The sequence below is a fragment of the Stegostoma tigrinum genome, chromosome 10, assembly GCF_030684315.1.
Source record: "Stegostoma tigrinum isolate sSteTig4 chromosome 10, sSteTig4.hap1, whole genome shotgun sequence".
Classification (NCBI taxonomy): domain Eukaryota; kingdom Metazoa; phylum Chordata; class Chondrichthyes; order Orectolobiformes; family Stegostomatidae; genus Stegostoma; species Stegostoma tigrinum.
The window spans coordinates 69555114-69569100 of NC_081363.1; the positions used below are offsets into that span (position 1 = coordinate 69555114).

Sequence of the window (13987 nt, forward strand, 5' to 3'; positions counted from 1 at the left end):
GGGATATGCTACAGTCTAACTAAAAGGGCCTCAAGATAGGATCATCCCACTTTGACTGTTTTAAAACAAATCAAGATTATTTCTCTATACACTGATTATTTCACAAATATCCAATTCAATTCACATAACTTTAAACTTACACAACATTTTACTAAATATGTAGATGCATTTCAATGCAGTTACCTTTTCTCCCATGGATACACCCCCCGAAGTAATGATGATATCAGCACGACTTATCCCTTCATTGAGAGCATTCAGCAGGTCATCAGGGCTGCAAATCAACGAAAGATATTTATTTAAAAAACAATGAGAAACAAGAGTTGAATTTTGCTGAGGACAGCAAAGCCTGCTTCTCTATTGTATTCGACAGAAAAGTACATTGGATCAGACATAACTTCTTCCTGGCTAACACTGACAAAACTAATGCAACCCTATGACCTTGGCTCCATCACCAAACCTGGCTAAATCAGAGATACAAAATTTCCCACACTGCTTGACTAGGAACTCAGTTCTTCCACCCGAAGCTCCCCATTCTCCCTATCCGGTTATGTTACCAGCATTTGTTTCTCTTTGCTCTCGATTGCAAATAACCCGCCCAAGTATTTAGCATTTTGAGGTTGAACTATTAAGACTACTTGTTGGTCAGGTTAATTTGCCCATACTTGAATTGACTGCTTTTAAGATAACTATCAGAGAAACAGCAGCTGAGGCTGCCAAGTGGATGAGGATAAGAGGTACCTTTTTACAAAATAAAGATTCTTCAACTTTATTTTGAATATAATTTAAACATTTTCTTTACAAGTTTTTTTATATTAGTGAGGTTTAAGACTTATTTGGGTCAAATGAAATCTGAAAAACACTGAATCTTTAATTTCCTTATTGGTAATGTAATACAGTACACAAGTATTTCATTACACAATTCCTGGATGCAGGGACGAGGTTTGTTTGTGACTTGGTGCATTAATAATACTAGCTAAGAACTTGCTAAAAATTATGCTGACATTTATGCATTAATCCATAAGTTCTTTATTTTGTGGTGAGATCAAAATCAAACATAAACAATTATTACAAGTTAAGTGTGAACAATGACAATGTGATCACACATTGACATGAACTGGTTTTCCCGGAAAATACAGTTAAAAGTAAACGTTTAATATTCTTATCTCACTACTACTGTTACACAGTACAAAGACTATCTCAAGAGTTACTGAACTGGAATCTACTGCCACCTGGTGAAATGAGAGTTTTTTTCTGCATCTGCTACTGTTTTCAATTTAGAACAGGGTATTTCGTATACATACAAATTTTCTTCAACTTTCTACTCCAACATTCAGAAGGCATTACAGAAAGCATTAAAGAAGAACACAAAAATAATGGATAATGGGAATGATTGAACAGCTTCAATTTTATCATCTGAATAACTTGATTTTGGCTTTTGTCAAAGCATAGAAATCTGTTTTTTGGCATCTTTACATAAAATAAATTTCGAATTCAAATCATGCTCCCCACACAATTCATCTGGGTATATTTGCTTATGTAGGATTGCCTCATACAAAGTTAAATCTGCCACATAAATAATAAATTTTCATGGGATAGTGATTCACTGTCCAATTAAAAACATTGTACAATCTGAAACAAAGCAAATTAATTTACTGAGATATATTAGTGAAAAGATTCTGATTTACACCCAACAGTGATACCCTGCAAACTATTTTGATGGCAGGTACAGAATAGTAGTAAAGGGGAGGAATAGACAATTACTTCTTTATTGAACTATTTAGTCTGCTTAAGCAATAACTAAAACATAAATGTGTCATCTTTCGAATAAAATCTGGAGCATGAGTCGAGAGAAAGCCAGCAAAGCTAACATATGTATGCACTACAAGTATTGTGATGGGATTCATGAGAATACATATTCCAAAAGCAACTGCACCTCAACATTAACCACCAATGATGCACCCCCAACAAGATCCAGAGTGTGCTTTGCTACTAGGAGAACTGTTTATGCAAACCCAGATACTTTACAAAGTGGATGCCCGTTGAGATGAGAACTTGCAGATTAAGAGATGGTTTTCTAATTTTTCTATCACCACCCCAGCATACAGTGAAGGAACTTGTGAAACGGTTCAAGCTGCGCAGGTTGCTAATACTCACTGCAGATCAACACAGTCACCTTGCACTAAACAACCAATTAGACTGGCAGTTGGTGGAACAGCTTGATTGAAACTAATCTGTTTTGCCAACTGCAAAATTTCACAGTTTACAACTGGTGACTTTCCTACATGCAGCTCACAAAATGCTGTTATTTTAAGCTTCTCACAGTTAGCTGAAACCATATCAGTGACGAATGTGGAAACAGCTTCTATTCTTCCTGTTATTTTAAGCTTCTCATAGTTAGCTGAAACCATATCAATGGCAAATGTGGAAACAGCTTCTATTCTTCCAAAACGAAAAGAGTCTTGGACCTTAAAGAGGACTCATTACTCCAGGACAAGGCAGGCAACACGGATTTTAGCAAATCAGTACTTTAAACTGAATGTTCTGATGGAGTATATCGTACAAATAATCAGAGTATAGTGTGCGACTAATGACACTGTATCTAATTTTGAATAACTGGCTGCTTTAAACTTATACATGGGAAGTATTTATTGTTAAATTAAACCTACATCAGAGTTTGCACTTTATTGCTCAGACTGACAATTTCCACGGTACTTTATAAGCTTTGTATTTGAGATAGCTGAGTTTAAAATAAATCACAAAGCCCAGTCTCTCACTCCAAGTTTTCTTGAGCAAAGTTTAATGTTCCATATTATCCAACTATGCCAATTTTCTGCTGCAGACTGCAAACTGAAAACAGAAAGGACGTGTGTAATGTCAACAATACATGAGGTTTGTTACACTTACACTAGCCCGCTGACTTCAGTGTAAAAGCCCTTAGAGAGCCAATGCCAGTTAACTATCAAAAAAGCACAGTGCTCAGTTGAGGCATCTAAGACTTATAAGAGCAGGCCAAACAACTGAGAGAGAGTCTCTCCTTAACCAATCAGCAGCTGAGTCTGAACCAGGAAATGTAAGTTAAAAGAGGGGATTCAGTCAACTAAGGAACATAAAGTAGAATAGAGTGGCAAATAAAATGAATCAAGAGGGAGGGATACATAAGAAACAGAAAGGAAATAAGTATCTGTTAATGGTTTTATTTCTTTTAAATCTCTGAGATCCACCGGTATATAATTGCTATTGCATGAGAAATATTTTTAATTAAAGATATATACACTTTCTATGGCCCATCTTTTGGGTATTCCAATGCAAGGTGACATGACGGTATCCCCAACCTCTGTTTCTTCAGAGTCCTGCAGTGTTGTGCATTGGGTTTCAAGAACAAATGATGTGTTCACAAAAAGGGAGAGGGAGGAAAGATAAGAGGAGGCAAGAAGAAGTGTGGAGACATTTAGTGGAATTGAGAAGATACGAGGGGGAGTGTATGGAGAACAGAGTTAAATGATGGCGAGGTGAGTCAAAGGAACTTATCCTTTTGCTTTCCATTTCATCCCCAGCCTCTCATGAAACCCCAAAATATGTGCCATACATCCAAATAATGCAGTACAAAACAGCAAAAGGCGACTGAAAAAAGCTGATCAACCTGACATTTTGTTCGCTTCATTAAGGACTAAGAATTAACAAAACTTGACAGCATAAAATAAGCTGTTTTAAATATTTTGTTTCACTCTGCCTATTACTGTAAACGTAGAGATGATCAATTAAAAATTTGTTTCAAAATTGATAGGTTACATTGAAAGCTATGTGAAGTCATCTGCCATCACTACCCATAGCTCAAGACAATGCGCCATGCACAACAACTTGGAGGATTTGGAGAAAGTTGATCGGTTCAATTCCTGGATATCTGGTGTGGGTTAGATTATTGCCAACAGTACAGCTCTCTGATGAAGGGTCTAGGCCCGAAACGTCAGCTTTTGTGCTCCTGAGATGCTGCTTGGCCTGCTGTGTTCATCCAGCCTCACATTTTATCATCTTGGAATCTCCAGCATCTGCAGTTCCCATTATCTCTAGTACAGAATACAATCCCTGTTTGGCTAGGGTGTATGCATGATCTGCCACTTATTTGAGCTGCGGTAGAGATTGTGCTTTGTGGGTAAGACCTGACTTTGGGCAGTTACCTAGAGAAGAAGAAAGTCACTGGCAGACAATTCACCATGTAGAGCAACCTGCAAAAGCCAGAAGAGATGCCATCAAGTAGCTAACAGCCAGAGGCAGGAAATAATCAATGAGAAAAATGGGTGAAACTTAGGAGAGAGACCAACCAGTGGTAGTAAGACAGGAAGAATTCAAGACCCAGGGCTGATTGCTGGTATTAAAACAAATGCCTGCCGAGCAGCTCAAAGGTAAAGATTAGAAGGCATTGGCTCAATGGTACAACCCGACCTAAAATTTGGCAATTGTGAACTTCAGAAAATAATCCACACCTGAAACTGCACAGGTTCCTGCACTTCACAAGAACGAACTTTATAAGGGGCTTGGTAGATAGGCTAAACTAATGATTAAAATGCAAGGCTCTTTTTAGTTGGAAAGTGTGAAAGATGACAAATTAATCCACATAGCAGTAGTCAAATAAAGACAGGCTTAGGTTTGCGAGACATATGATTGTAGGAGTGAAAGGAGTTGAAGGCTGTAGAAAAATGGCTGATGCAATGAGCCTTGGTACCTTCAGTGAAAATGTAGGGAAGAAGAAAAGTACAGAGGATAGAATACTTGAAATTTAGGAATTAAAAGATAGTGAAGCTCAGAGAAGCAGAGTCTATAACTGATAAGCTTGATAAAAAAGAAACAAATGATGCAGACAGACAGACTATGTGAAATGATAATGCTTTAGGACCGAGAGAAGACTCACTTCTGAGTGAGGAAACATTTGGGATATTAAGATTTCTCAAAACACAAAGAGATAAAATTAATGCTTTAAATTAAGTGAACTTTTACGTTGCAGAAAAATGGCAATCCGCCCTATAGGCCTGTGCTGGTGTTTCACAGCACAGATATTGACAGATCATTTTATTACTTTCTCCCCAGTGAACTTTAAGTGACTTGATTTGTGTTTCTGATTTATAAAAGCAGCAAATTATTTAAAAGGCAAACTTTATATATTTGTTCATTTTGCATTTTGAGAGAGATTAATTTTGTAGCTCCGGAGAGTAGAATTTCCAGAAATAAAACGCATAAATTAATTATTTTGAACTGAAGGATCAACAGTAGCAAACAAATAATGTATGGCACAGCACGTAATGTTCACTGAATTACAGTGAAATTATAACTCAACCTGTTCAATCGTTTCCTGGTTATGGGTATTAATTCAAAAGAAACAAAAACTGTCATGTCCTTGAATTATCTTGAAGCAAAAGCACAATCGTAATTAATATAACAATTAAGAGAAAAAAAAATTCTTTTCATTGTTGGAACATTTTTGTGTGTTTTTTTTTAATCCCAGATCAATTTGGCTGAAGCAAGAAGCAATTTCAAAACTGGTGATTCACTGAGATTTTAGGATGGAAAAGTGCACTGTCCAGTTCTCTCTCCCCATCCCCCTCTCTGATGAAGGGTCTAGGCCCGAAACGTCAGCTTTTGTGCTCCTGAGATGCTGCTTGGCCTGCTGTGTTCATCCAGCCTCACATTTTATCATCCTGTTAATATATTGCCTGTTTAATTTAATGGCTAGAATTCTACATTCAAATTCCAGCCCAGGGATAATAATGACTGAAAATACTCTACCTGATCTTGATGACAGTTTCTCCCTCCACTTGGCACATATCCCCCTTAATTTCAGAGAAAGCTATTTATCCCTGAGGTCAATGCAAGAATCATTTAAGCACAGTTAGCCAAAAATCACATTTTTAAAAAATGTTCTCTTATGTTATTCATAAATGAACTCCAAAACATACTGAGTCTCAAGACTGCAAGATGTGTGTGGGATGGTAATGCTGGCAAAGGCAGACCTGATTTTCAACATACTTGGCAAAATCTAGAGATTTTAGAAATCTCAACTGCACTTGTTATTTAAACTAAGAAAGTCAGATATGAACAAGTCTTGCTGAAATACTTAAATGGTATAGTGTAGCTTTAACCTGCAGATACACAAAACAATCAATCATTTGAATTGAAGAGAAAAACAAGCTAAAGCATAGCACTAACATATGCAACAGCAGTAAATTTACAATGATAATGGGAACTGCAGATGCTGGAGAATCCAAGATAATGAAATGTGAAGCTGGATGAACACAGCAGGCCAAGCAGCATCTCAGGAGCACAAAAGCTGACGTTTCGGGCCTAGACCCTTCATCAGAGAGGGGGATGGGGAGAGGGAACTGGAATAAATAAGGAGAGAGGGGGAGGCGGACCGAAGATGGAGAGAAAAGAAGATAGGTGGAGAGGAGAGTATAGGTGGGGAGGTAGGGAGGGGATAGGTCAGTCCAGGGAAGATGGACAGGTCAAGGAGGTGGAATGAGGTTAGTACGTAGGAGATGGAGGTGCGACTTGAGGTGGGGGGAAGGAATGGGTGAGAGGAAGAGCAGGTTAAGGAGGCAGAGACAGGTTGGACTGGTTTTGGGATGCAGTGGGTGGGGGGGAAGAGCTGGGCTGGTTGTGTGGTGCAGTGGGGGGAAGGGACGAGCTGGGCTGGTTTAGGGATGCAGTAGGGGAAGGGGAGATTTTGAAGCTGGTGAAGTCCACATTGATACCATTGGGCTGCAGGGTTCCCAAGCGGAATATGAGTTGCTGTTCCTGCAACCTTCGGGTGGCATCATTGTGGCACTGCAGGAGGCCCATGATGGACATGTCATCTAAAGAATGGGAGGGGTGTGGCTTCCGCTACATTGGGGAAACCAAGTGGAGGCTTGGGGACCGCTTTGCAGAACACCTCCGCTCTGTTCGCAATAAACAACTGCACCTCCCAGTCGCTAACCATTTCACCTCCCCCTCCCATTCTTTAGATGACATGTTCATCATGGGCCTCCTGCAGTGCCACAATGATGCCACCCGAAGGTTGCAGGAACAGCAACTCATATTCCGCTTGGGAACCCTGCAGCCCAATGGTATCAATGTGGACTTCACCAGCTTCAAAATCTCCCCTTACCCCACCGCATCCCAAAACCAGCCCAGTTCGTCCCCTCCCCCTACTGCACCACACAACGAGCCCAGCTCTTCCCCTCCACCCACTGCATACCAAAACCAGTCTAACCTGTCTCTGCCTCCCTAACCTGTTCTTCCTCTCACCCATCCCTTCCTCCCACCCCAAGCCGCACCTCCATCTCCTACGTACTAACCTCATCCCACCTCCTTGACATGTCCGTCTTCCCTGGACTGACCTATCCCCTCCCTACCTCCCCACCTATACTCTCCTCTCCACCTATCTTCTTTTCTCTCCATCTTCGGTCTGCCTCCCCCTCTCTCCCTATTTATTCCAGAACCCCCATCCCATCCCCCTCTCTGAAGAAGGGTCTAGGCCTGAAATGTCAGCTTTTGTGCTCCTGAGATGCTGCTGGGCCTGCTGTGTTCATCCAGCCTCACATTTCAGTAAATTTACAATTATATGTGGGAGTCCAAGTGCTTAAGACATGCAATTCACTTTTGAAGGTTCTGGAAGTATGGAAAGTGAGAAAACATTAGCTTTGGTGTTACGCTTGATGTATCTTTCAGCATTTATTAACCAACTTTGATCACGTCTGTTGAGCACAAATATTCTTCAAAGGCTAACAGACAATTTAACTTTGGAAATACAAGTACTTGTGAGGATGACAGCACAACTTTAGAGTGCTTGATTCCTGTTGAACTACGTGCCAAATGGTAGAATCTATGTCAGAGCATGTTGTGATCAAACACTGCTTTGGAGTATAGTAAAGATGTTGCGATGAAACACGAAGGGAAACTTTCAAGTGGAGTCAAGTAAAGAGGATGCAAGAGTTCATCACAACTGACACAAAAACAGAAATTGCTGGAAAAACTCAGTAGGTCTGGCAGCATCTGTGGAAAGAAATCAGAGTTAACATTTCAGGTTGAGTGACTCTTCCTCAGAACCTGACCCAAAACGTCAACTCTCAGTTCTCTTCACACATGCTACCAGACCTGCTGAGCTTTTCCAGCAATTTCTGTTTTTGGTTCTGATTTACAGCATGTGCAGGTTTTTTGTTTTTTAATATTCAAGAGGTCGATCCTAATAATAACAATGTATAACATTAAAAAAAACTAATCATCTTTTACACTTCCTAACACACAAAATACTAAATTTCTAAGGTTAATTTATATTTTTATGTACAACTTCTGGTTTTGGTAGCGAGGATGTTAAATGTGGAAAACTGCCCAGGTATGTCTTGCACACAAGAAGCAGTACAAATCCAGCCTGGCCAATTAATCTCCCAATAGCCTACTCTTGATGATCAGCAATATGGCAGAAGCGGTCGTTGACAGTGCTATCAAGCAGGAATTGCTCAGGAATGACCTGCTGACTGATGCCCGGTTTGGGGCTCTGCCCAGGGTCACTCAAATCCTGATCTTCAATAAGTGAAGCAGACTGTGTGTCCCTGGGCAGCATAAACTGGATAAAATGTTCAGGCTTGTGCTGACAAGTGGCAAGGAACGTTTATAGGTATTAACCTCAAAATTGCTGGGTTAGCTGAAAGAGCTTAAATTAAATAAATTGAGGAGAAAACATATGAAATCTGGTAATGATCTAATGACTAGAAAGATCACTTAAAGTGTTTGGCTGAAGGAATGCGCATGTTTACGTGTACTGGAACTTAGCTGTAATGGTCTGAGCTGTTAGAGCAGCTCTGGGGAAGCTGAAGTTTTGTTAAAAACAGACACAGTAAATAAAATGAGAAAGGCTAATGTCTGACCTTGAGCATCTCTAAAACCAGGAATTTTAATGGAAAAAGCACATGATTAACATGAACATCTAGTTTTCAAAAGAAGCACAATAACGTATAACAGCACTTACTTATCTCCAACAATTCCCAGGTTGATAGTTGGATAACCATGTTCCTGAATTGTTGCGAGAAGGGTCGAACGATTGCTGTCCCGAATCTTTCCTGGTGTTAGTTCGTCCTCAGGATTCAGGAGCTGTAGGAGCAAACCACAGAGATTAAAATATCAATCCAGTACTCGATTCATGTTTGTGGTTTGCTAAGCTACAAAGAACAGAGAATTTCACAACTTAATGAATTGATTCCTTGATAGAGCCAATATGCTTAGTGGGTATGTGCCAATATATGACAAAGGAATATTACTTTCTTCTCCACATACCCTCCGCCTGACACTGTGTGCCTGGAAAGATTAGTAAAATTTCAATTAAGTTTAAATGAGTGTACAAGATTGATTTACATACCGGATGGTGCAACTACAGTGATATAGAAATAAAAGTGGGTCATTTGAGGTACATTGATACTCTTGCATGGTGGTGCCTTCTGGTACTGAACTTAACTAATAGGAAAACTTACCGTTTCAACAGATGTTAATCTGGAATCCTTACATTGCAGAATTACGTAACTGAAGTCTCGTCAAATTAAATTTTTATTTGGTAACTCTCTAAACGTCTGAATGATAGACCATTCCTCCAGTGGCCCCAGCATCACAGATACCAGTCTTTAGCCAAATCGATTCACTCCGTGTGGTCTCAAGAAATGGTTGCAAAATTTGGATACTGTAAAGGCTATGAGCCTTGACAACATTCCGGCAATAGTAACTGAAGACTTGTTCTCCAGAACTTGCTGCTCTCTTAGCCAAGCTCTTTCAATACAATTACAACACTGGCATGTACCCTAGAATGTGGAAAATTGCCCAGGTATGCCCTGCGCACAAAACATAGGACAAATCCAACCTGGCCAATTACTGCCCCGTCAGTCTGCTCTCAATCATTAGTAAAGTGATGGAAGGTGTCATCAATAGTGCTATCACGCAATACCTACTCAACAATATGATCAACTCAATGACATCCAGTTTGGGTTCTTCCAGGGCCACTCAGTTCCTGACCTTATTACAGCCATAGTTCAAACATGAGCAAAACAGCTTAAATGAGAGTGACATCAAAGCCACATTCAACTGACTGTGGCATCGAAGAACTCTAGCCAAATGGGTATCAGGGTGTGGGGGAGGGGGGTATCAGGGCAAACCCTCCACTGGTTGGAGTCATACCTGACACAAAGGAAGATGATAGCATTTGTTGGAGTTCAGTTGATCTCAGCTCCAGGATCTCTCCGAATATGTTCCTCAGGGTAGTGTCTGAGACCCAAATATCTTTGGCTGCTTCATCAATGACATTCACTCTGTCATAAGGGCATTTGTGGGGGTGTTCGCTGATGATTGCACATAGTTCAACATTATTCATTACTCAGATATGGAAGCTGTTCATGTTCAAATACCACAGGATTTGGACAACATCCAGACTTGGGCTGACAAACGGCAAGTAATATTTGCATCACACAAATGCCAGACAATGACACACAATCTAACACCTGCCCCCTTTACAATGGTACTGCCATCACTGAAGTCTCCCATGATCAACACCCTGGGGGTTATTACTGATTGTAAACTTAACTGGACTCACCACATAAACACAGTGGCTACAACAGCAGGTCAGAGGCTAGGAATACTTCAGCAAGTAGCTCACCTCCTCATTCCCCAAAGCGTGTCCACCATCTGCAAGGCATAGGTCAGGAGTATGGTGGAATACTCCCCACTTGCCTGGATAGGTACAGCTTCAACAACACTCAAAAAACATCCACTCCCTCCATCACTGATGCTCAGCAGCAGCAGTGTGTACTACCTACAAGACGCACTGCAGAAATTCACCAAAGATCCTCAAGACAGCACCTTCCAAACCCACGACCATCAATAAGGACAAGAGCAGCAAGAGCAGTACCTCCAAGTTCCCCTCCAAGCTAATCTCATTCCTGACTTGGAAATATATCACCATTCCTTCACTGTCACGGGTCAAAATCACGGAATTCCCTCCCTAAGGGCATTGAGGGTCAACTGCAGCACGTGGACAGCAGCGATTCAAAAAGGCAACTTATCACCACCTTCTCAAGGGCAGCTAGTGACGGGTAAAAAAAACTGGCCAGCCAGCGGCATCCATGTCCTGTGAAGGCATGAAGAAAAAATACAGTTGGAAATATGGATGGAGCTCACGGATGTTGAGTGAAAATTTCACTGAGTCAAGGAAACTCTGTCGAGTGGTCAAAGTGGCTGCTGGAACCCTATTTTGGGACTTCCAACCCCTTTCCTTGGCTTTCCTATTTTCACCTGTCCAATTAAAGGATGCAGCAGATTAGAGTTGTGCGTTCCAGATCTTCCTCTGCAATGTTCATGGAGTTGGTCCAGCTTGTAAAAGATTCTTGGTTCATGGCCCTCCATGAGCCATTATCTGGTTAAGGGAATCTTACAAAAGCTGAGTTCAAAAATCCTCATCTATGAGGTCAAACCAAGCTACGCCCTCCCCCCACCCACTTTTTATGGCAGCTTATATTCATGCCGAGTGAAAGGGAAACTTGCCAAAGTACCAGAGCACCATAGGGCCGTTCTCTCTTTAGAATGAGATGACTGAGTCAATACAGTGTGGAGCTGGGGGAACACAGCAGGTCAGGCTGCATGAGAGGAGAAGGAGAAGGAGAGTCGACTTTTCAGGTTGGGACCTTTCATTAGGACTGGTTAATTTGAGGGTCAATGTGCCTCAGGTAAGGGGCAAGGTTGGGAAGGCAGGGCCTTCAAGGTAACCTGAGCTGGCTCAAGAAATGAACTCATCTTGTTGGTGTTACTCTGTATCACAAGCCACCAACCAGCCAACTCAGCGAAATGACTGACATGCTAGGTAATGCTCCTTCACTAACTCAGGTACATGCTCCTTCATTCACTTCTTGAATGCTTCATATCAATATATGATACATCCAGGCCCATACCACCTCTATATACTCTGTACAGAATCAGTGAAACTTTAGTAACAATAGGAAGTGAATTAAAAAGAAGCTTTCAAAATCATTCATTTATAACTTCACACTTAGAAAAACTCTTTACACCAAAAGAAGATCATCTCGGCCCTTTAAAGTATCAATAGCAGAAGCTCCAAGCTCTTGAAACCTCCTTATCTTGTGTAAATAAACATTGTGCAATTCACAGCATTGACCAGAGAGCTGGAGCCATGTATCAAGCAACGTTTTACTGGGCTCAGCTGTTTCAAACGTTTATTGGATGTCAGCCAAGCCTCATTATGCAGTCGTGGGAAGAGATATATTTGTCTCAAAATAATAACCCTATTTCCCTAAAAAAGCGACTAAACCTGCGTTTATCCACCTCTTTCTGTACCTATTTCAGATTTCCAGCATCTGCCATATTTTGCTTTATCTCATTATGCAGGCTAAGATTTAACTGCTCACTTTTAGTTAAAAAAGATTCTTGTATTCTGTACTTAAAAACACATACACACAATCATTAGTCTATCCTTCCCACCCATACACTTACTTCATTTCCTGTAGACATCACAGCAACCACAGGAAATTTGTGAACTTCAACTTCAGTAACTCCAACTGTTGCTAGAAGGCCAATTTCAGAAGGGCCCATGTGGGTACCTTTAGCCAGAACGCATTCTCCTCTTTTTATATCATGGCCTATTGGTCTAAGAAAAAGAAGCAGAAAAAAATCAAATGCCAGTAGGGATTCTGAATAAATAAGATTGACACCAATCTGACTTACTACTGGAAACACATCAAAGGATTCAACCAATCATCGTCATCAGTTATTCAAAAGTTCTGAAATTCAGTCAAGCGGAAGACTGTTACTCTCTCATTGAGTAATATTGCACCTTATTAATAAAATAATGGAAAGTCTGGACAAATTAAGTAGACGGGTGAATAAATGGAAAATAAAATATAACATGGCTAAACCTTCAAACCTAAGCAGGCACCATAAAATATGTTCATGTTGTAGGAATATCTATTGGTCAGGGTCGAGAAGAAAACAGTTGATTGTGCTTATTAAACATCAATACAAAGTAGCCAATCCGCAAGGAACATTTTGAAAAAAAAAACTTGCAACTCTTTGATCATAAACCAATACAGAAAATTGCAAACTTTGCTTACTTCACTGGTAAGGGCAAGTTGCCTTTAAAATACAAAACTCTAGACTGACAATCCCCATCACATCTAGTGGGAGTGGTCATGTAAATGTGAGTTAACTGTATATATATGGACAGTGTAATAAAACACCCCCACTTTTCATAAGACATTATTATTAAAATGATAAGGGATTTTGATGCAACTCATAGGTAAGCATAGTGCATCATGATGTGCATAAACAGCTTTGGATCAAAAACTGCTAATTGCTTATAAAATTTGAGAAAACTACATTTAAGCCAGCACAATTAAACCCAGTAAAATAAATCCTACATAATGGGAACTGCAGATGCTGGAGAATCTGAGATTACAAAGTGTGGAGCTGGATGAACACAGCAGGCCAAGCAGCATCTCAGGAGCACAAAAGCTGACGTTTCGGGCCTAGACCCTTCATCCTAGATTGGTACTAATGTTGAAACATTCTTGATTTTCTTAATATGCCCACTCCATATGATCATGAATGTTTTTCATATAACATATAACAAGGATGTGATTCAAACACATGACAATAACAGCGCAGGGCACACAGTTAAATTCATACTTGTTTCTTTCATTTGTAAAATGATGTGCTATCCTTTCAACAACAGACTATGGCAGTTGTTGCCTATGACATGCCCTGGCTAATCTCAACATTCCTCAACTGCTGCCACCACATTTATGAATGCTTTCAGAATTAACCTTTAATAAGGTGGTGTTTCAAATACTTTAAGTCAGGACAGCCCAGAAGAAATACCTGCATTTGTCTAAATGAGTTTGGCCTCCTCAATTTTTCACTGCATCCAGAAGGTGATGCACCCTGTGAAATGTTATGAAACCTTTTTAAA

General features: G+C 40.3%; 1 protein-coding gene across 25 annotated transcripts in view; it reads right to left on the bottom strand.

Moving 5' to 3' along the window:
* The window catches only part of LOC125455410 (gephyrin), a 475974-nt gene that overhangs the window by 45397 nt on the left and 416590 nt on the right, over nucleotides 1-13987 (bottom strand). For all 25 annotated transcript variants that reach the window (XM_048537301.2, XM_048537305.2, XM_048537298.2 and 22 more), the window contains 3 exons: nucleotides 12514-12667; nucleotides 8999-9120; nucleotides 184-271 (listed from right to left, as the gene is read on the bottom strand). In XM_048537301.2, the coding sequence (XP_048393258.1) occupies nucleotides 184-271; nucleotides 8999-9120; nucleotides 12514-12667 (364 nt within the window). The remainder of the gene's footprint in view (nucleotides 1-183; nucleotides 272-8998; nucleotides 9121-12513; nucleotides 12668-13987) is intronic.